This window comes from Pteropus alecto, unplaced genomic scaffold (genome assembly GCF_000325575.1).
Source record: "Pteropus alecto unplaced genomic scaffold, ASM32557v1 scaffold94, whole genome shotgun sequence".
Classification (NCBI taxonomy): Eukaryota; Metazoa; Chordata; class Mammalia; order Chiroptera; family Pteropodidae; genus Pteropus; species Pteropus alecto.
Genome location: NW_006437736.1, coordinates 11,848,193 through 11,871,206, shown reverse-complemented (window position 1 = coordinate 11,871,206; position 23,014 = coordinate 11,848,193). Strand labels below are relative to the sequence as shown.

The following is a 23,014-nucleotide window of genomic DNA, read 5'->3' as shown; positions in this document are numbered from 1 at the left end:
CCAAAGTAGCAAGAAGTGAACCTGCTTTTTTTCCACCTTCCAGATCTCTTACAAGTATATGTAATTGTTGGAGCCCAGTGTATATCTAGAACCCTAGCTGTGGGATAATTTGGGAAATGCCACATTTAGCTTTCTTGTTTCTTTAATACAAGAGGCACTAGAAGGAAAGAAGGTAGGATGGATGTGGAGCAAAGCAGTGCACCATATCCAATATTAGGGCCTAACCTCTCTTCCCCTAAGAAAATGTAATGGAGATATTTTTGGTATATTTGGTATAATACTGTTATTTTAATGATTTTCAGAGTCAGAAGTTGGACTTTTTTTAATGTCAGGACTTACTCAGAGTTATATGCTGCATTAAAATTAAAATTAAAAATTTTAAATCAAGCAAAGTGCTTTAAATTATTGGAAAGTGTTCCAATCACATTCTTTCCCTGTTTAAAACACTTTTGAAATATCTTCTTTTAATATCAATTTCCTAGATTGTTAGTTAATTTTACTATCTTTTCTTCTAATTTTGGTCTTTTGTATTCTCCTTCTAAGATCGCTGTTAAGTCCTCCTAGTCTCGGAGGACTAGGGGTGCACTGAAGGGTAGTGTAGTAGAGGAATTAAGAAAGGGGCGGCAAGAGTGAGGTTCGCAGGCCCAATTCCCAGTCCTTGCCCTAGAATTTGACCTTCATTTCATCAGGGCTGGATTCCCTATATACCTTCAAAATCGCATTATCTTGGAGCCTGACTAGGCTGAACAGCAACAGGACAAAGTTTAGAAAATGAAGGACACCATATCTAACATGGATATTAAGCAAAATAAATACTGAAGTACTGTCATTTTACTGCTATTGTAATCTCTAATTAAGATATTTGAGTAAGAATTCTCTAGTCACCTGAGTCAGGTGATAAAGTTCTGATATTGCTCCTTCATAGCTTCAGATTTTTTTCATTATAAATTAATTGCAGAAGCTTCGAGTCATTCATCCTATCTTGAATCCTGCTCCCTCTGGAGGGAAGAGTACCTGAAAATAAGAACTTTTTATCTGAAGGACTAATATTTCTACCTCTTTGCTTTATCTATAGTGCGTCTAAACTGTTTCTTTGTAACTTCATTACAGAGACAATGTTCTTCATTATAGAGACAATGTTGTCCTCAAGGGAATGTTTACTCTTTCAAATCTCTGTTTTTGGTAACATTTTCTGTAGTTGAATTCTTTGGTGTTTGCTGATGTTCGTTATCTTTTCTTTTATCTCTAAGTGGGAAAGCTAATTTTTGCCCCTCTTTTCTTGATCTCTTTGCTCCCCTTCGTCCTTCTCAGTAAATTATGAAATGTTAACCCTTTGTTGGCAATGTGATCAGGTTTAGCTCTCCGCCCCCCAGCACTACATCAACCAAATGAATTTGACCTTCATTTCTGACACAATCTCCCACATTAAGTTGTTTTGGTTTTTAAATCCTCTCTCGCTTGATTCTCCTTTTTTATATTATACATCCCTAAAGAATATTAAAGCATTTTTATAAGTATCATTTGTAGATTCTTTTCTATTTGCATTATTGATTTGACTAATGGAAGGAAACTTTTTGTCTGCGAGTGTATACATTGACAGTAGTTGCTATTTTGATAATGGAGCTTGCTGTCTGGAATAATTATACATATAAAATTTAAGGTATTGTATCATTTTATTTTTCCTTAAAATGTGTCTTCAATTTCCTATAGTATATGAAGCTCTACAATTGTACTATATAAAATAATCTTCTGAATAGTAATTGAGATTGGAAGCATAGCAAAATTTATGATTTTATCACTATCTGTAATAGAACATTTATTAATGGAGTTATTAAATCTTAACCATGTTGACATGAAAGATTGAGCATTAAGACCAAGCTAGATTATCACCAGATATGCAGGCACAAACATGAATTATCTAAATTCTTCTTGGGGAACAGGTTTTGCTTTTTAGTCTGGGTCATGTTGTTTCTTCCATTTTGGCTTCTTCATATAACCTCAGAGTTCCAGTATAAATTTTAACATTTTTAAAAAATATATAAACATTCCAAAAGGTAGTAAGTAGGTCTCTCATTTCTGTATTTTGAAAGCACTTAATAAAAGGCAGGTTTCTTTGTCTCAAACTATTATACACAGTGCTTAAATTATTTTTTATGATTATCTTGGTATCTTATATAGTTAAAAACTTTCATTTCTTAAAAGCCTTGTGGAAATGGGACTAGACCATTAGTCAAGAATGACATTAATTAGCGATGATATCTTGAATGAATGATTTCATTTCTTTAAAGCTTGCTTCCCATTTCTTATATGAAAGAGTTGTATCTTTTAGTGTTAAATTATTTTCAAATCCAGTAAGTTGAGGGAAAGTTAGCCCTTAGAGGCTTTCATTAATTAAGAAATACAGGAAGAAATTCTGCTCATTTCCAGTCTGTTTTTAGATTGGAAACCCTGACTCAATTTTAATTTTCCTGGTTCTGTACCAGGTGTTCACTGCATTCCCAGAAGTGAATCATACCTTAAGGATTTAGAAGAAAAGGCCTCAAACTCAGTGTACTCCATAGTGGCATAGTGTCAGACACTGTATTGACTTCATTGCCTATGGATTTTTAGAGTATTGTTTATATATCTATTGAGACTTATTGTTATTCTCACTGTGGCAGATCAAAATGCCCATCATATATATTATTTAAATAATATTTAAAATAATATATTTGAGGACATGATTTATTTTAAAATCCACATAGTAATTGTTTTAGCTGACAGTCTGGCCACCCATATCTTATTTTGGGGATTTTGCTAATTAATCCATAACCATTAATCCCATATGTCTTTAACACCTTTATTAAAGTGGATTTTCTACTTCAGTATATTTTCTGTCTTGCCTTGTCTTTTTTGTTTTACTTTTCCTTACAGAGTCTTCCTTTTTAATGACAGGGAATAGTAAATCATTTTGAGAGAAAGATCTCTCTTTTATTTCTTAATGGAACCACAAATTCTGTCTCCATTTTTATTAGTATTATTATTTTTTATTTGGGATAAGGAAGAAAGAAAATGAGATTGAATGTGATCTAGTAGTATCCAAACCTCATTCTAATGTTTATTGCTTGTTCTTCAACACCCCACATTTTGCCAGTGTGTCTGACATACCTCTATTTTTTTTTTCCTAAAGCAGTTTAAAATGATAGTTTTAATTCCTCCCTTCTGCTCTGCATTCAGTAGGTGCCCAATATATGCTAGTTGATTAACCAGGTATTGAGTAATATTAAGGGTAGGGAGAGCTCAGTCCACCATTGCTGTCTTCTCTTCCCTTAGTTAACACCAAGTCACTGTTGCTCTTTATTTTTAATCATTTGAGTGTGTAAGTTGCGTAAGTCAGTTTTCTCTCATTGCATCTCTTCATCTTTCCTTTGATGGCTGTATTTTGTTTTGGGCTAATTTTATTGTACTTAAGTATATTTGTACTGTATAGAAAAATTTTAAGTTACTCTTTTAAAAACTTTCTGTTGTTTATAACATTTCGCATAAAATTCATTGGATGAGATGCATTTCTGTCGGAAAATATTAGAAGCCTACAGCCAGGAAAATTTATGGGTTATGTCTCTTACCAGCTGCTGGTTGAAAAAAACTTTTAAATAAACACAAATATTAAGTAATATCTTCTAAAGGCATTTAAAAACCCCCACTCTCCTGATTACTTCTTCTGCAGTTGCCAAGTAATACTGAGTGGCACTGAAGAAATTATGTTCAGATTTTTTCAAAGAGCTGCTTCTGATAGGAAAATGCTTAGTAATGATGAAGACACGCCTTCCAGTTCAGTGGCCATTTTGTAAAGTAGTGCTGGAGAAACAAGTGGGAACCATCAAAGAAAGAAGTGTACAGATCAAAAGAATATGAGCAAGAGGCAGTAAATTTTTCATCTAGGTCAATTGGAGAAATTAGAACTATGCTGTCTGTGAGTAGTTTAATTAGTTGGACTAATTTTTATGGACCCTTATAGTCTACTTTGTCTTTTAAATTCTATGATTAGATTTTGCTTTGCTGATATCGAGTAACAATTAAATTAATGCTTGGATTTGGGGCTTTGAGAATAGCAACCTAGAAAAGTTATGTTGAAATGTGTAAATTCCAAAAAATGTGTTGTTATTTTATAATATCTTTAATTTTGCAAAATATTCTGTGATATTTTTCAAGGTTAAAGGTGGGGAGGGTGGGAGACAATAAGTGGCTATTTTCAAATTATACTTTCTAATTGTATACTAATTAAAGATAGGTGCAAAGTATATAGAAACAGTATATTAGCAACATAATAGTAATGGAGAAATTTATTTTCCATTGTAGGGTTTTCTTATGACAGTTTTAGCTCTTTATGTATCCAAAGCTGCTTCTTTAAAAATACAGAAAATAGCTACCTTGTGTAATTTGATAATGACAGCCTTCCTCATTAGTTTATTTTGTGGTGTTCTGCAGTTAGACTGGAAAGAAATAAGGAAATTATAGCAATTGACAACCAGAGTTTAACTTTTTCAATTATATATTTTAAAAATGTTGTTCTATATGCAATAACCACATTTAGATCTATAGCCCTGGTCAAATATAGGGGGTAGGAGGAGGATGAAAAATAAATAAATAAAATAAAATTTTTTAAGTAATGAAAAAAAAAAAGAATAGACCTATAACCTTAAGCTATTTTCAAAGATAAAATATTTTAAAAATCTTTTTAGTAGCTAATAAATAGTTTCCAGACAAATTTCCCCCAGACCCCTTTAATGACAGATATCTTTTTCATTAAAGATTTTGTTTTGAAGAAAAAATCTTTTAGAGGTTCTATTGGCATGGTGGAAACTTTAAAATTATATAACTTACATAATAGTACTTTTTTTCTGAAGAAATTAAAAACTTATAGAGATTTTTAAAGAAAAGTTACCTGTAAGTAATTTGATAAATTCCATTGTCAAGGGAATAGAAATCAAAGCCTTCTAAAGAAGCACTGATTTGTATAGGTGTGAAGTCTTCATTAACATAGCTACTTCTATATTACACAATTTGAGATTTCTGTGCCAATGCTTCCGGCCTCCTGCTGCCTTCCATTAGTAGCTAGCTAACTGTATTTTCCTATTGCTTTTGTGTTTAATATAGACTTGCAGAGATCAAATATTATCTGGTATCTGACAATAAAAAGCATTTTGCGAGATCTAATTGTATCTTTGATATAGTACTGACATTTTAAATAAACGAACTGTTTAATAGTTGAGTAGATCATCAATTTTGATATAGGAAAGTACACAGGATCATTCTATTCATTTGCTAAATTAACAATTTGACACCTTTTGTTGGGCACCTTTTATCACATGAATAACATATGAATATATTCTCATTGTAAAAAAGTCAAATACAGGGAAACATTAGTCCTCCCTTAATCCCCCTTTCCTTCCTCCAGTTCTGCTTTTCTCCTCAGAAGTAACCACCGTAATCGGTTTTCTTCCAGATCATTTTCAATGCAATTATATTCACATATACATATATGCAAATATGTATGTATAATACACATTGAAATATTGTATAATTTGACTTTTAAATGTAAATGGGGTTCTTAAATGATTATAGGAGCCAGTATTCTCATAAGTACATTTAAGCATACTTTTATAATTATATCCATAGAATAGATACCTAGCAGAATTGCTAGGTCAATAGATATATACATTTATAGTTTTATAGATATACTCCTACTAATAATATATGATGTATTTGTTTCCTCATAACCTTGACAACACTAAAATGATCATACTTCTTAATCATTGTCAACTACCAGATAAAAATTATATCTTTGTTTTAACTTGCACTTCTTCAATCAAGGGTGAAGTCTTAACATGCTTTCATTTGTATTTAACATTTCTGTATTTTTTTTTGAACTGCCTCTTTGTATCCTTTGCTCATTTTTGCAGTTTTTAAAATCTTTTTCTTATTAGTTTATATGGGCTTATTGAAAATTAATGAAATAGTTTTATCATATGTTGACCATACCTTCTCTCCAATGTCGTAGAGTTATTTTTAAAACCCAGGAAGCTGGACTTGAAAGTGATTTGTAAGGATAGAGGATTATTGTTTTTATACTCCCAAGATTCTTTGCAATCAGTTTTTAGGCTTGCATAATGAGAGGCAAATATGTATGGATTATAGTTCATCAGAAACAGAAATGATTGAGAATAAATATAGATATTATCAGAAGATATATGTTGATCTGTTGTGAATTTTCTAACTTCTAAATCTGTTAAATTTAAAATTGCAAGTCCAGTTTCTGGTTTAAAAAAATATACAAATTATGCAAAATACATATTAGACGAAGTTAATGAACTTATTTATCTTAAGTTGTTTGCAGTGTAAGTAACAGATTTGGCTCATGTCCAGCTGCCTACGTTCCTGGTTCTATCATTTACGTACACGATCTTGGGCAAGTTACTCGGGTCTCTCTCTTCCTCACTTTAAATGAGCTCTGGCTCATAAGGTTATTGTAAAGATGAGGTGAGTTAGTATGTTAAAATGCTTAGAACAGCATCTGGCACAGTGTGGGTACTCAGGAAGCGATTGGCGTTACTGTCATTTGGGGAGGATTTGATAAGGAGGGATCAGCCAAACAGATGAGAACCTACATTGATCATCCTCTTGTGATTAAAAAAAAAAGTACATCTGCATAGTATCAAACAGAATTATCAGTCTCCACTGACATCTCTAAACCAGAGGTAAACACTGCTACAACCTAAGAAATGGTCAGAGGAAGCAAGTCAAGGGCCATTTCCAGATGCCCACTGCTTATCGACTCTATAGCCAGTGAAACTGCATCACTGGAATTCTTGCTTTATTTTGTTTGCGTGATCTCATTCATAATGATGCCTGCTATGGCTCTATTACCCTTAGTAAGTGGATTTCTAAATAAATATATTGCCGATTGATTATTTTTCTTCTTTGCACTTTCAATCTGAAAATTCCCCTCTGGTTTCTGCCTGAATTATTCCCAATTACTACTTTGTTAACCCTAGACTAATAAATATAGCACTCTCTTAAGGATGAGTAAACAGAAAAATCGTGGAACCTGTAGATCATTGGAACACCAATTCTATGGAGGTTTGGAGGAGTTGCCACTCTGCAAATGTATTCACAGAAGAAAAAGAATTAAGATTTGCGTATCTAGATTCAAGAGACTGTAGTTCTATGAAACTTAAAGTCACCCATGAAAGAGGAATAATTTGAGATGAGGACAACCCGAAGAGAGAAAAAATATAATTGAATTAAAAATTGTACCATGCAGGGTCAGCATTTTGGATCCTACAGAATATAAAATCTGATATAAAAGTATTTTTAACCAATCTTTTTTACTTTCTGTATTCTGATCATCATCTTGGGGCCTTGCTGGCTCTGGAGCGACTGCCCTCCCAGTGTTAGCAAATTCCCAAGAGATAGTAAACTACTTACTCCCTGGATGTGTGCCTCTCACCTGACCACTATTTACCTGCCTTAATCATCCCAAGACCAGATACCAGGCCCTGCTAGGGACAGCACCTGTACTCCAGGGCCTGTTGAAATTATTGAAACTCATCAATTTTAAACCTGCTTACTTTGCCTTGCCCATTCCTTCCCTCAGAAACTACAGTAAAGGTTTTTACCTATAATTTCCCCCTTTCCCTCCTGACCAATCCTGGTGCTGTCTCATCTGCCCTCCCCTCCCCTGTGACACGCCCTGCCCCCTTCTCTTGGAATCTGTGTATATAACAGATTATCTTTTCAATGGCAGTTGTCTGTTGGCCTCACCACACCTGAGTAATAAGCCTATATTTTAAAACAGCAAGATGAACTTGAGAGAGACTTAGTTGTTCCTTCTAGATTTCCTTTTTCCTCAAAGAGGCAATTCTGTGTTATGGTTAAGGGTGTAGGCTTTGGACTCAGACCAGCTAGCTAGCTTCGCATTCTGCTGGGTGACGTCGGACAAGTTATTTAATCTCCATATGCCCTAATCTTCTAAAATGGGAGTATTATTACTAATAATTCTTTACAATTTGTTGCTAATTAGGTATTATAAAACATGTTTAACTAAATGCCTAGCCTATAAGCAACTCAACAAATGTTAAACATTTTTACTGTTAACTCCTATTATTTTCGAGCTTTCGCTCTACTCTTCCAAAACATTGACTTCTCTTGTCTTCTCACACTTATCTCTAGCTGAGCTTATCTACTCCATATGTGTCCATATGTCTATGCTACTGTGGGTTTCCCGCTAGCCCTATTTGCTAAAAACTCAAATCTATTCACTGAAATTAGGCCGCTCTCCTGATCTCTAGGTACTTTAGATCTAAGTTATTCTCATTTGAACATCTCACAGGCACCTTTAACTCATCGCCTTCCTCTTCAGATTGGTTGCTCCCCACTATTTTATATTTCACTAAATAGCACCGCCTAATGTTCAAACCAGAAATCTAGGAGTCATCTCGGCCCTTCCCTTGCCAACCACTTTCAATCATAAATGGATACTAAATGGGCGGGGGGTTTGCAAACTAAAGAATGTTTTTACATTTTGGAAAAGGGAGTAAGGGTCAGGGGTAGAATAAAGGAAGTTATTTTTAATTACATATTTTCGATTTAATTTTTAATTTAAAAATAGCAAACCAGTAAAAAAAAAATAGAAATTCATGAAGTTGAGCAGTTGAACTTAGTTTCCTTTTACAAGTAGAAAAAAAAATTTAACTTCTTGACTATCCCCAGGGAGAAGTTAATGGTAAAAAACTATAACTCTTGTGCCAGACATATAGTAGGTGCTCAATAAATATTTGCTTAGTGATAAATGAACAAATAATGATTGCCATTTAAGTTTCCATTTTTCTAGCCAAATGCATTTTCCAGTGGAATGCTCTTAGCACTGAGTCATTGGCATCTGGAAGACAGAGTAGATAGTTCGTGAGGCACCAGAATCAGAATTTGGCCAGTAATGGTTGCAGACTACAAATTGCTTTTCAGAAAGGGTATACTTACAGCTCCGGGAGCAGCTCTTCTGGGAGAGAGGAGTAGCGAGTTCAGAGTGTGCATCAGGGTTAGTGTGAAAAGAGCACCTAGGGTTCTGCTGGCTGCTTACTTAGCCTGATTCAGGTGTTTGGTTGTGGGCCTGTAGCATTCACAGAGAGGTGTCAGTAGCCAAAGGAAACCACTCAGTAAGATGCCATTTGTGGCATAGGCTAGTTATTTAGATATCTTACGTTCCTACTTACCAATGTGGCCAGTTAGTCAGATATATTTCTTTTTTTATGTTGAGGCCCCAATAAAAAAATTTTAATAAGGAAATTGTGTTATTGGAAAACTGAAGTTCAGTAGGTGAACATGAAGTTCATTTAGACATACTCCAAATATAACCAAGTACTATAATTATTTTGATTTTATATAATATTGGTGATTGAACTTCTAATGCATAATAAATTCCGATGCAGTTATTTTGAAGGTAACTCATTTCACTCTTAGAAAGCCTATTAAGTTTTTAGATTGCAAATCATGCTAAAATAACTAATCTTCAATTTCGGTTTTTGCTTTATGAATCTATCATTCTCCAAAAATAAGAAGTAAATAATGAAAGCAGCTGCTGAAATACTTATTTTTTGTAAATTTTTCAACCTATGATTCCTTATACTCTAAAATGGGGTTTCTGAACCTCAGCATTATTGACAATTCGAGATGGATAACTCTTCGTGGGGCTTGTCTTGTGCATTGTCAGATGATGACTGACATCTGTGACCTCTACCCACTAGATGCGAACATCACTCCTCCACTCCTTAGTTATAAATAACTAATGTCAGTGTCGGGGGATGGGAGCAAAATCTACTTTGAGAACTATCGGAGCATACTGGGTTTTGGATTTTCTTTTTAACTGTCTTGCTTAATGGTATTTTTAAAACATGACTTTAAAAATCACATAATTGAGAATTGCTTATTCCACAAACTTTACATTAGTTTGTGGAAAGCAAATATGAGTAACTATAATTAGTCATTTCTGTGTGCCTCCTAATACCAGTAACTTAAAATCTTGTTGCTGGAGGCTACTTTTGACATTTGTGGCCCAGGCATTGTTGCAAAGGAAGTTTGCCCACTGTTATCTGAATATTTTTCATGAATTCATAAAATATCACGTGCACCTTACACTAGCTGATTGGGTGATTAACTCACAGACTCATTTCAAGATGTTACTAAGTTGACTTTTGCTTTTTGCCATATTCTCTTCCAGTAGATATTAAAAGTATCACTACCATTATATAGAAGTTTATAGACTTGAGTATTCTATTCTAAAATTTAATAAGTTTATCTTTTCCTCAGATTAAAAGAATAAGTTGAATTTTCTCAATTTTACATTTTTCTGCCATATTATTTTCTTAAGTCTTTTCTACCAGATTCTAGGAAAACCTAGCATCTGATTTTTTAGAAAAAATTTTTTATAATAGACTGTTTAAATTATATAAAAAAGAATAATATAGTGAAAGCTCCATATACCCATCACCCAGCTTCAGCAGCTGTTAATATTTTGCCAAACTGTCTCATCCATTCCTCTCTCTCCCTTACCTTTTTCTTGGAGTATTTTAAAGCAAATCCTAGACATTGCTGAATTTCACTTGTAAAGGCTTCAGTTTACATCTCCAACAGTTAAGTACTTTTTTTTTTTTTTGGAAGATAACTCCATACAATTACCTAGTAAATTAAAAATAATTTCCTAACATTACCTAATAGGCTGTGTATGGATTTTCTTGAGTATCTCGAAAATGTCTTCTTTTAAGGATACAAAGTCTGTACATCACTTTTGGGTGATATGTCCTTTTAGTCTTTAACAGTTTTCTCCACTTCCTCCACTTTTATTACATCATTTATTTGTTGAAGAAATTGGGTAATTTCATCTGTAGAATTCCATATTCTGGATTTGGCTTATTGCATAGGATAAGATGGCATTTGATTTAGCACAAAATTTTATATTTTAACATACCAATATATTTATCTTGTCTTTCAGAGAACATCATGAGTTTTGTTTTACTACCTGAACAAGTTTAAGAACTCCACAGCATTCTTATTTTGTACTTAAGGATACTGAGACCAAGAGAAGATTTTCCTGAAATATAGCAACCTATAAAGTATCATCAGACCACTCAGTATTTTCCTTGGTAGTTTAGAAAGCTAGGTATACCATGGTCTTATCAGAAGTACCGTAGAATGGAACCTTTTAGCAAGGACCTCACCTCTTTTGTTTGGTTTTCTCCCTGTGCCTAGATATTGCCTGGCACGTAGAGGATGTTCAGTTAGTATTTATTATTGAATGGATCACCTAATTCTTCCATGCTTGTCCTATTCTTCCCTCTGTGGGCTAGAACCTGAAAGGTAATAACTTGTTCTATCTGTAAGGATTTGAAGCAGTTTAGAAGAGAGAACCTAATAATAAAAGTATTTTACCCAATACTTCCATTTCTATGCTAATTAATCTTCCTTCTTAAATGCAAACCATCGATAAAGGTATTGGCACGTCTACAGAATGTACCATAAATCACGCAGAAAATAAATAGTGCATTGATTGAGTGGTTCAGACTTTGTATAATCCATTAATGTAGGATCTGATATCTTTAATGGGAGTGAGGTATGAAATGCAGGTAGTCTAGAATTTAAATGAGTCATTTTCCTAAATGTTTGTTCAGCAAAAATGTTGGGGTTTCCTGTATATTTGTGTTTGTTTTTCTTACAAAAATATGTTTCAGCCATCAGAACAGTCTTAGTACAACCAAAGACTCTTGGCTATCTTTCATTTAGCAAAATTCTTTCTCGTGCTATGATGTGTGTTTTCTGTCAGCTAAAATTTACAGGAATTGTAAACCACAAGGATTTCCTGAGGAGAAGCTCCCACATGCTGTGTCTGAGGTTTCTCATATTTCTTTTGGCAGCAGTAACATTCTCCAGTACTACAGAATTATAGTTTGAGTTCAGTGCTAATAATTTCTCTTCAGGAAAACAACTTAACTGAAACATTTGTGGTTGTGTTTTGCTTGAACTAAGGGAAAAAGTTATAACTGAGAAAATTACCTATCACCACATACTCTGCCTTACCCTGCACAAAAAAAGTCCCTTTCTAAAGCTCCTATCAACCAATATAATAATACTCACTATATGAAACATAGAAATTTCTTTGTATTACTTTATAAGCCTAATAGCCCAAAACTTTCAAATATAATGGTTAGAGCTATTGCAATAGGGAGTCTCACATTGCTGTAAAAGAAAAAAGAAAAATAAATTATTTTATGTTGGATGATCAAGTTTTAATACTGAGACATTATTTGCTTTTTCATTCTCATTCTCTCATGCGTGTACAGAGTACAAACAGCTCGTCAACATGATTTCATATTCCATATTAAAATTAACCTTTTGTCGAGTTTTGTTTTGGCTATTCTTTGATGATACAATTATCAGAAAAGGCTATTAAAATACTCATCCCCTTCCAACTATACGTCTGTTTAAGGCCTGATTTTCTTTATATACTTAATCCAAAACAAGAAATTGCAACAGATCGAATACAGAAGCAGATATAAGAATCCAACTATCTCCTATTAAGCCAGACATTAAAGAGATTTGTAAAAATATAAAACAATCCATTCTTCTCAATTCCTTCTTTTTATACTGGAAAAAATTTTTTTCATTGAAATTTATGTTGTTTGTATTAATGTTATAATGGGTTTATTATTTTATGTAAACTAATAAATTAAATTTTTTAGTTTAATTTCTAATATGATAAATATTGTTAGATAGCCACATAAACAAAAGTTCTTTAGGACCCTCGATAATTTAAAAGATTATAAAGAGGCCTGGACATGAAAAAAATTTAAGAATCACTGATCATGATGTGATTTCTGAAATCTGTCAAATAGTACACAGGTTATTTGGCAGTTTCAGAGAAAAAGTGATTGTAATTTTATCACTCATATCCTTTCATTAATATAAAATAATTTTACTAATCTTTTGCATTCTTACAAATTGCTCCTGTGCTGTAAGGCCTACCTGGTCAGTTCATCTCGATTGAACATTCAGTTTGTTAACCAATGGGTGTTTGTTTTTCATTTGTCTTATCATTGGTCAAATTTTAAATTTTCTTTGGCTCAAAAGTGATTGAAGCAAAAGAGTAGAAATAAAAGAGTAAAATGAAATAAGCATAAAAGTAAAAGTGAAACAGCTACAACTTGGAAAACCATCATAAACATAGTGACTAGAGCTTTAATGTTCATAGGTCCATACAGTCCAAGTTTATAAGTTAGAAAATGATATGATTTCTACTAACAGACAAAGACAAAAGTGCAAATATGAAATACAATGATGACTGGAATTGTAGTTGATTGGACCTGCAGTACCTTCATACCTAGTGTCTAAAGGTTGTCCATTCTGAAATTTTGTCAAATACTTAGTTACATTAAGCATGAAACAAAGCACAGTGATGGTCTTGGCAAACCAGAATTTTCCAGAATTGTAAAATAATGCTTTCTAGGATGAAAGTGATAAATTCTGTCACCAAAGGTGGGGAAAAAACTAGAACTACCAAGGTTCATAGTTGCGGAGCACAGTGGATATGTCACACCTTTGACAAGAAGTTTGTGAAAGCAGCCAAAAGTTAATGAGAAGTCCTACATTTAGGGGGCGAAAAACGGCAGAATAGGCTACTGGTAGAAATACTGTATCAGATGACACTGTTGAACATTTTCAGTAGTATATAAGGTAGACAATTAATGCTGCTTTTTTGTGAAATATGAAATAGCAGATGTTCCAGATGTGGTGATTCAGACTAAGTATGGTATGCTCTTAGTTGATATGCAGAACATATATAGAAAACAAAGTAGTCGTTTCCCTTCTGTTTAATCACTTAAAAAATGGATATCTGCTACAGATATCCATTTTGTTATTTTGTGAGCCGTGACATAAAGTGGAAAATTAAGGGACATTGGAGTCAATGCTGACACAACATCACCTAAGTGTGCAGTAAGAAAGTGTGCAATTTGAATAAAAAACGATTTGGCCCCATTCCTACCCCACAAGCCTCTTCCCAGAGAACAGTTAGTTAGCAGTCAAGACTATGCCTCATGATCTGCACTGAGTCTTCAATTAGAACAGGAGTCAGCGAACTAAGACTATTGGGCCAGATTTGTCCCCGTTCCATGCTTATTTTTATATAACTGGTGAACAAGGAATAGTTTTTACATTTTTTTAATGGTTGGGAAAAATAACCTGTCAAAAGAATGATATTTTGTGACGCATGAAAATTATATGAAGTTCAATATATCCATAACGTTTTGTTGGAACATAACCACACTCATTGGTTTATGTAGTATCTGTGGCTGCTTTTGCATGATAGAGTTGATTAGCTGAGACAGAGACCATATGGCCTGCAAAGCCTAAAATATTTTACTATCTGGCCTGTTAACAGAAGAAGTTTGATGACCCTTGAATTAGAATAACCCCACTTTGATGATCCATCATATTTATTGTTCTTCCCCATAGGAGTTCATTTGAAGAAAGGGTTCTACTGCCTTAAAAACGAGTTGGGTATTTTTTTAAGAAAGTAAGCTTTTCAAAAGGTCAGCTCAAATGAACTAGCATTCTTGTTCTTTTTCCACTCTGGGGGTTCATAGTAGTTTGAAAATACAGATTGAGTAATTCAAGGCAATATTTGAAGATCCATTATGGGTAATATAAAGATTAACCATTTGCGCCACCAGAGATTTTAAAACCACAGGGATAAACATAGTCCTCCTTATTTTATAATTTTTTGCATATTTGTCTCAAAAGAGAAACATAGTTTAAAAGGAAAGCATTTGACTCATCTTCCTGTTCTCTTAAATTGATAGCCAGCAAATTGCTACCAGTCCAGCAAATTCCCACTCTTCCTCATTTCTCCAAACTCAAGGATATAGTCCCTAAAAATGTTGGTCTAATTTAGCTATTGCTCCTCAGTTTCTGTAGCAGCCATTACATTCCTATAATTATTAATTTGCTTGGCATTTTTGTACTAAACTGTAAGTAAGCTTCTTTGGTGTTTTTTTCTCTAGACATAGAGAGATTGTAATTTTAGGTAGTACAGTATGATAGGTATTTCAGCATGTTGTTTTTGGAGTTAAGTTTAAATCTGTTTCCTTAACTATAAATGGGAATAACAGTAGTAATCATGATAATAATAATTTTAGATTTTGTTGTGAATCTTAGGTGATGCATGTAAAATGCTTAGTTAAGCTTTTGCCACATAGTATTGTGTCAGCTGTGTTCTTATTGGTGGTTGTTATTGCATCTCTAACACCCAACATAAGGTCTTTTTTAAATATTTTGTTGAATGGAATCAAGGTTTATTTTTAAACATGTCACCAACTTTAGGGAATACTAAAAGTTATAATTAAAGCTTGCTGTTTATCCAGAAAGAGTTGTCTCATAGATTTTCATCCAATAGCGATGACGATATCTCTGTTTGGTGAGGTTGGGGAGATTTTTTTTTTTTTAATCTCTTCCAAAACCTGTGTTCTTCTTACATAGCTTTAACGAAGTTGAAGTATAAATTGAACATTTACTATGTGCCAGGGACTGTTCTAAGTGCTTTATATTTAATTAGTCTTCATAAGAACCCTATGAACTAGATATTATTATTCCGATTTTTAGATGAGACAGCCGAAGCATGAAAAAATTAATAAATTACCATAGGTTACCCAGCTAATAAGAGGCAGAGTAGGAATTTGTACCTATAGTCTGGCTCCAGACTTTGTGTTTTTAAACACTGTATTCTAATGCATTAGAGTTTGTGTTTTTAAACACTGTTGTTTAATGCTTTTATTAGCCACAGTCTTTCATTTGCCCTATGCTTGTATATAAGCTTATCTTAGAGTTTTTAATTTGTTCATACTGTATGAATTGTCTACTAAATAATACATATTTGTGCTTGAATGAATTAATGAATATCATGGTATGATAAATTTATAATAAATACAGTACAATTATTGCCTAATTCTTCTTGGTTTCAAGTAATTGTTTTTTACTATAGGTCCTCCTAGGAGCTATCTATAGCCAGGACTGGTTATTTTAAAACGATCTACTCTAATACTACAAAAATTTGGGCAAAGAAGTTGCTTAACAACTCTATTTATATTCCTAAATTCATTTTTCCTTGTTGATACTCACTCAAAAAAAATCTGTGTTTTATTTAGAGTTCTCTTTTTTAGGTCCTCCGTTGAATTGTTTGTTAATTTTTTTTTTTTTTAATGTTAAATAGCATTGTGACATAATTCAATTCTTTATAGATTAAGCCTTAAAGAATTAGGGCATACTGATCATGATAGTGAAATCTGGTATTGAATTTGGCCCCTAAAACTTGGAAATAGTAATGATCTTGACATTTGCTTTATTTTATATGTCTCTTTCAGAATTCTCCACTTTATCAGTACTTACAGGATCTGGGACATACAGACTTTGAAATATGTTCTTCTCTGTCACCAAAACCAGAAAAATGCACAGTGTCAGAGGAACAACAAAAGCCTCCTACAAGAGCCCTGCCAAAAGTAAGAACGCATGCTCATCCTCTATGACTTAATCTTTTGTTCTTTACCTTACAAAAACAGACAGACAAACAAAGAACACTAGTAAGCACCTCTGTGTCCTCCCCACACAGGTAAAACTTTTTTATTTCACCAGTAGTACAAAACTGTCTTTAGATAAACATGAATCCTTGCTACTTTGGACGATCTCATCGGTAATTTGTATAATGAGTGGAAATGAATATGGTTGAGGATTAAAATATATTATTTATTTAAATATTGAAGTTATCTGGAGGGACCAGAAAAAATATTCTAAAACTTGAATGAGAACCCAACTATTAGAACTCCTATATTAACTGGAATTATTTTCTCTTTGAACATTTTTTCTTAAAGCACAAACTATAAGAAAGCAAATTGATATTTCATAAACAGTTTCAAGGATATTTGGAGTGGGTATACTTACCTCAGTTTCTGATGCCCTTTATATCTGCAGTTGTTATGTACTTTTATACAGTAAATATCTCATAGGTAGTTGATGTGTACAGCATTATGAGGCTGAGATACCAGAAGTATCTCCTTTATGTCCAATAAAATATATTACCTAATGAATTCATTTATGTTCTGTTCTATTAGACATATTTGCTGAAGTAAGAAAATATTCCAGTACATTTTAGTTTAACAGAAAAAATTCTAATTTAATAGAAAAAATATAACCAGCTAACCTAATTTCTTGAGCATTCTAGTTTAATCAGTGTTTTATTACAAGACTCAAATACTTTTAAGAGGAGGCTTTTAAAGTTTCAATTAGTCATTTACTCTGTTGTGATAGAGGTGTTTTCTCCTGTTCTTAGAATGTGAGGTAACTAAGCTGGGCCCGTTTGCAATAGCAAAGTAAATACCAAAGAAATGTTTTGTTTTGTTTGTTTTGTTATGTTGACTCACACCCACGGCGGAGGGTGGGGGGGTGGGATAGAGGAGTTAGAGCTCACATGGATCAAAACCAGTTTTGCTAGTCCTCTATAATAAGACCCTTTCTTCTTGCCCCTTTTAAATATGAACCTTCCTAGGAAGAGTTTTAAAAGGGAAACCTAAAGCTGTATCTAATAGGTTATTTATAGATTAAAACTTGGATAGGAAATGATTTGTCAACAAAAGACAAAGGGCCAAAGGATAGTCTTGGGGTGGGAGATGGGACCTCCTTGTGTGTATGCTTGGGCATTGACCTATTGGATTTTGTAGGTATTCAATCCTTTTCATTTATGAGAGGTATTTTTACATGTAGAAATGCTGTTATTTATAAATAAATAAAATGAAGGTTTAAATACCATCCCTCAGATATTGAAGAATAGTAAATAGCATAGCCAGAGATGTTTTTCAAAATTACCTCTTGTCTAGAAAGTTTGTTTAGTCTTTATCTTACACATTTCAAGTATATGAGCTATATTTTTTTTAAATGGAGTTTTTCTAAATTCAAGGCAGCTAAATTTTGGAAAATTGTTGTACTATTTAGTTCCTTCTTAGTGGATATAGTTTTAGAATTGCCTTCAAAATTCTGTTCAAGGAGTGAAGTACCAATTATTTTCTTTGGAAAACAAATTTTTTGTATAAGACCAAAGTCCTTAAAAACCCATCTCAATGTACCTTTTAAAGTTTTATACTTTTTCCTTCTTCTCTCTGGTGTTAGCTATCCCAAACTATGCCATCAACTGCATGGCATGTGCTTCCATGGCTCTCGTTCCCTTACCTGGCGTGTTCTAACCTTCTTTGTTACTACATTCCTACTCATCTGTTAGGGCTTAGTTCCAGTGTTAGCTCCCGTTGACCTCTTCTTGTCTTGTTCTTTTTCATACTTTACATTGGCTTGTAATTATTTCTACTGTCTCGTCTATACTAAGTTCTTGACAGCAGTTATGTATATTCATCTTTGTTCCCATGGCTCTTTTCCAGTACCTGAGATATAATAATAACTCAATGAATGTAAACTCCATTTACTGGCATGCACAGGAAATAGGCTATTAAGGTATACTGAATTTTTGGATGATTCAGTCAGATAACTTTTATTCCACTGACATGGTTTTTCTAAAATTGATTGAAATAATCTTTCTGCCTTAGTATTATAGAATGAAATGTCCTTAGTATTTGAGAACTTGGAGCACCCAATGGTTTTCCATTTTGAAATACATACCATCATCATCTTGACATAGTTTATAGTGTACCCAAGATAAATAAGCTGCGTCGAGATGACTTCTTATTAAAAATCACATTTCCAGGTCTCATTCCAAATTTACTGAATCTAAGCCTTTGGTTTGGGGACCCAGGAATATGTTTCTAACCAAAATAGAATCCAGAGGATTCAAATGTGCAGATAAATTTGGGAACTAATGAGGCTGAGACAAAGCATATAACCTGGATGATTATTTTCCCCTTTTTCCTGATAAAAATTCTGATTAATTAGAAGCAAATTATTTGAAATTTAAAATTGCTGTTTGGTTGTGGTTTAATAATCCTATACAATGTCATTCATCTCCTTCAGCGAGGAATCCTGTTAAAAGTGGCTGAAACCATCAAAAGCTGGGTTTTTTCTCAGTACAGTAAGAAAGATGATTTACTTCACAAGTTGGTAAGTCTTCATTTTACTTTCTTTGTCAGTTTTGAGGGCTCCAGTTTATTAGTGAGAGAATCGATGAATCAGAATTTGTTTGCTACTGATTTGGGCAGTGATTGATTTTGATTAGAAATTCTGGATAGTTCTCCAAAAGGAGACTGCCTCTTTCACCTAAAAAGTTGTTTGTGTCACCTAAACTACCTATCAAAGAAAAGTAAATTCTTTGATAACTGGGGATCTTTGAATTTAGACTTATTAGTATTGTTGCCTAGTTCGTCTAAGAGATTATTAGCCACTTAGAAAATAATATTCTGCTATCTAACAAATCTTATTTGTTAGATTAATAATTGCCTGCTGCCATTTTCCTCCATCAGCAGTTCCTCTCAGTAAGGGAGGGGATGTATCTGTTTGTGGGATCTTCTCCCTTTTCCTGAAGAACTTGACTGTCTCTGTCTTCATTCCACAGCCTGTGATTACAGAGTTTGGGCAAAATCAATAGTGGTTCTTCCTTAATTTATTTATCATTAATCTACCATTCTCTGACAACTTCACACATAAAATTTAGTCTGCTGGGACTGATAAATCACAGAATTCCCCCAAAGACTTGAAATAGTTAATGTTGAGAGTCTTTGTGATTCCCTTGAGGCTTGCTTTTTTCTTCTTCTCTCTGCTGTAATGTATCTGTTGCTTTACCTCTTGACTCCCAAAAGGGAGTACTTCAAGTTTTTACATCCTAACAATACAAAATCCAGGTAGTATAGCTAAAAAATCGAAGTTGTTATATTCTCCAGGCTCTGAGTAAGAGTGATCAGGTTATAGGTAAGGAGGTTTTCAGGATCCTCTGCTGGCCTGTGGCCTTAAGGTGATAATTATCATTCTTGTAAATTATCATTTATAAAGAAATATTTACAAAGTGCTTTCACATTTTGATTTTGTAATCCAAACACTATAAGTTTGAATGCATTTTATCAGTTGGAAAACCTGGAGTTCAGAGAGCTCAGTTTGGTTTAAGAATACTTATTAAGTGAAATTGTTCAAGATTGTTCAGCTAGAGAGGGATAGGGTCAGAATTTAAATTCACGTCTCCTGGTTTCAAAGCCCAGGCTGTTTCCATCATAATGCACTACCTCTCTGGCTTGAGTAGTATTATGTTTTGACTGACTAAAATTACTTTTTAGCAATCCCAAAGAGTAAGTTCTCTGTTCAGGGTTTCATCTTTGTAGGGTGTATTGAGAAGGTTAATGAAGTGTCTTGTCATCTACGTAGAATCTCATCTCTATCCAGGTGGAGCCATCTTCATTCTGCTGTGATACTAGGACCGTGGTAAGGTATATGGATCCATATACATTTTTCTGTGGTTTAATCATAGTCTGCATAGTCCTGATCTTTTCATTCTTGGCTGTCACTGGCCCACATGTTTCATGTTATGTTTCACTATAAAGTACCAGCTTCTGTATGAACTCCTTTTGTGCCTATATTATGAAGAATTGCAGGAAGTACATACCTAAGAAATAGTTTACAGGTAATGAAACAAGGAATTGCCCCATTAACTTCTAGCATAAGATTGCTTGACTTATTCTCTCTCCTAGATTGTGACATATTTAAATTTTGTTAGCTATAGATATTGAACCAGTACCTCTTTCCTTTTATAAAAATAGTGGCAATTGCTCCATGATATCTGAACATTTTGCCATTGTTCATTTTTATGAAGGTAGTACTTTTCTTCTTAAAGATTAAAAATCCTTTATAGCAACTAAGATGGTAGTAGTGTTAGCACTTTTTAAGCACTTTTAGTGTATAAAGTGCTTTCACACATTCTCATTTGATCCTCATCATCCTTATGAAATATCACTATGTATTAAAAAATGCATAAGGTCATTGAGGTGTATCGGCACATGAGTAAGTTTTTTTCTCCATCCCTAGGGGCAAAAGTAGAACTCTCTTTATTCTTTAACTGTGCTTTTCATACCCTTTTTATCCTTCCAGCCAGAAATCTTTATCAATTACCTTCTCATGCCATTTCTCTATTTAGATCCTAAAATGATCCCCATTATGTACCATATCAAATCCAATTCATCACTTAGGCATAAAAGAGTTTGCGTAATTTGGCCCTAATCTACCTTGCCAGCCTTATCTACCAATATTTTCATTAGCCAACCCGGTCTTTTCCTTTATTCTGTACCTATTCTCTATGTCTGTCTTTGTGCTATTACACTATGGTGGAATTCCTTCTGCTTTTCCATTATTGGAATCTTTTCAATAAGCAGTCTTAACTCTTCATCAAGGCTTTTCCCAGAAACTTCAGCCCGTTGAATGAATCCCTTATTTTCTACAACAACTTAGTAATAATTTTCTATAAGTTTTGTAATATGTGTGCTTTTCTTTATTGTATTTTAATTATTTTATGTATACTAACAACAGTAGTAGCTAACACATATGCTTACTGTGCATCAGATACTCTTAGTATTTTATAGATATTGACTTATTTAATCCTCACAACAACCCTGTGAAGTAGGGGCTGCTTATTTTGCATATAAGGAAACTGGAACAGAGAAGTTATTAACTTACTTAGGTTGTGGAGCTAGGCACTAAGTAAGTCTTGGCACTCAAACTTATTCAGGTGAGCCAGAGTTCACATAGTACACCTCCCTGCAGCACAGAGCACCCAGCTATTCAGATGATACTTAACTATATTTAAGTCCATCAGAATTAGTACCTTTTAAATTTGTTTGAGGCTCAGACCTGAGAACAAATAGAACATGTTTCTTAAATTTAGCACGTATCTATTTTCCCAGTATTTCGATTGCCATATTGCAACACCATTTCTATGTTTTCTGCAGTTATTTTTATAACTAAAGAGTAATAGAATTTATCCTTAAGAAAAACCTTAATTCATTAACCTGATTCAATTTTACAGCTATAATTATCAGAATATAGTTCGAATTCTTCTAGTATAGAGGCAGTCTACTAAGATAACACTGCTTTAGTTATATTTAGTTACCTTGGTCCCTTTCAAGTTTATTTGTACATGCAGATGATAGTAGGTTATTAGTTTGTCACACTTTTAAATCAAATATTCCCAAAGCTATTAATGCTGCTTCAGAGCGCATTGGATTTGGGGAAATATTATCCCAGTTTTGGAGAGGATCTCATGCCAGGGAATGGTGTTGAAGAAAGTGAGTACCTGGTGAAGCAACATGTCTGTGAGAGGATCTGTGAAGAGGGAAAGCTCCCATTGCATCAATAGCTTTCCCCCTCTCTCTGAGCCTTAGCCTTCACTTAGTTAGGCTTCTTTACACTTACCCGTATATACATATATAGAGGTCTCATAAAAGGTATGATTTAAAGCTTTTTAGCAAAAACTTGATTTTTAAAACTTGTATTTTAAAATTCCGTGTCTGATTGGGGATTCCAAACCAAATAGTAAGACCAATATGTGAAGATTTATTTCAAAGATTTCTTGAAAACCTACCATGCTCCACTTCCTGCCCCCTTTTGTTTTCCTCCCTCCACCCAACAATAGTGAGTTGTGCTGTTCTCTCTTTATAAAAGTGGGTGGGAGGTCAAATAATTAAGTGGTTCTTAATGTTAAAATCAGGATTTTAAGAAGATAGAGGAGGCAGTAGTTCAAATATGAAACATAAAAGTGCTACAGAGGCACATGCAGAGTGTGTCAGTAGATGGTGAGAAAGCCACATCAGGCTAAAAGGAAGATCAGCATTCCATTGAGGTGATGATCTTGTTTTGAATTAGTGAAAATAAATAACTATATCAGAATAGGCTCCGTATTGAAAATCTTCTCTAACAGTGCTGTATAACCCATAATCAAATGAAGGCATACTTGTGGTTTAAT

General features: G+C 33.6%; 1 protein-coding gene and 1 long non-coding RNA gene across 15 annotated transcripts in view; both read left to right on the top strand.

Annotated features, from left to right (window-relative positions):
• VEZT (vezatin, adherens junctions transmembrane protein) overlaps positions 1–23,014 on the top strand; it is a 57,878-nt gene that overhangs the window by 7,600 nt on the left and 27,264 nt on the right. For 5 of the 14 annotated variants that reach the window (XM_015591502.2, XM_015591501.2, XM_025048653.1 and 2 more), the window contains exons 2-4: positions 16,446–16,580; positions 19,090–19,176; positions 20,428–20,484. In XM_015591502.2, the coding sequence (XP_015446988.1) occupies positions 16,446–16,580; positions 19,090–19,176; positions 20,428–20,484 (279 nt within the window). Of the gene's footprint in view, positions 1–16,445; positions 16,581–19,089; positions 19,177–20,427; positions 20,490–23,014 lie in introns of those variants that run through there. The other 9 variants (XM_006914601.3, XM_025048657.1, XM_006914600.3 and 6 more) reach the window with 5 other exon arrangements.
• LOC112481876 lies at positions 31–12,307 on the top strand. Its single transcript, XR_003047069.1, has 2 exons — positions 31–3,952; positions 11,027–12,307. It is a non-coding gene; the product is annotated as an uncharacterized LOC112481876 (long non-coding RNA).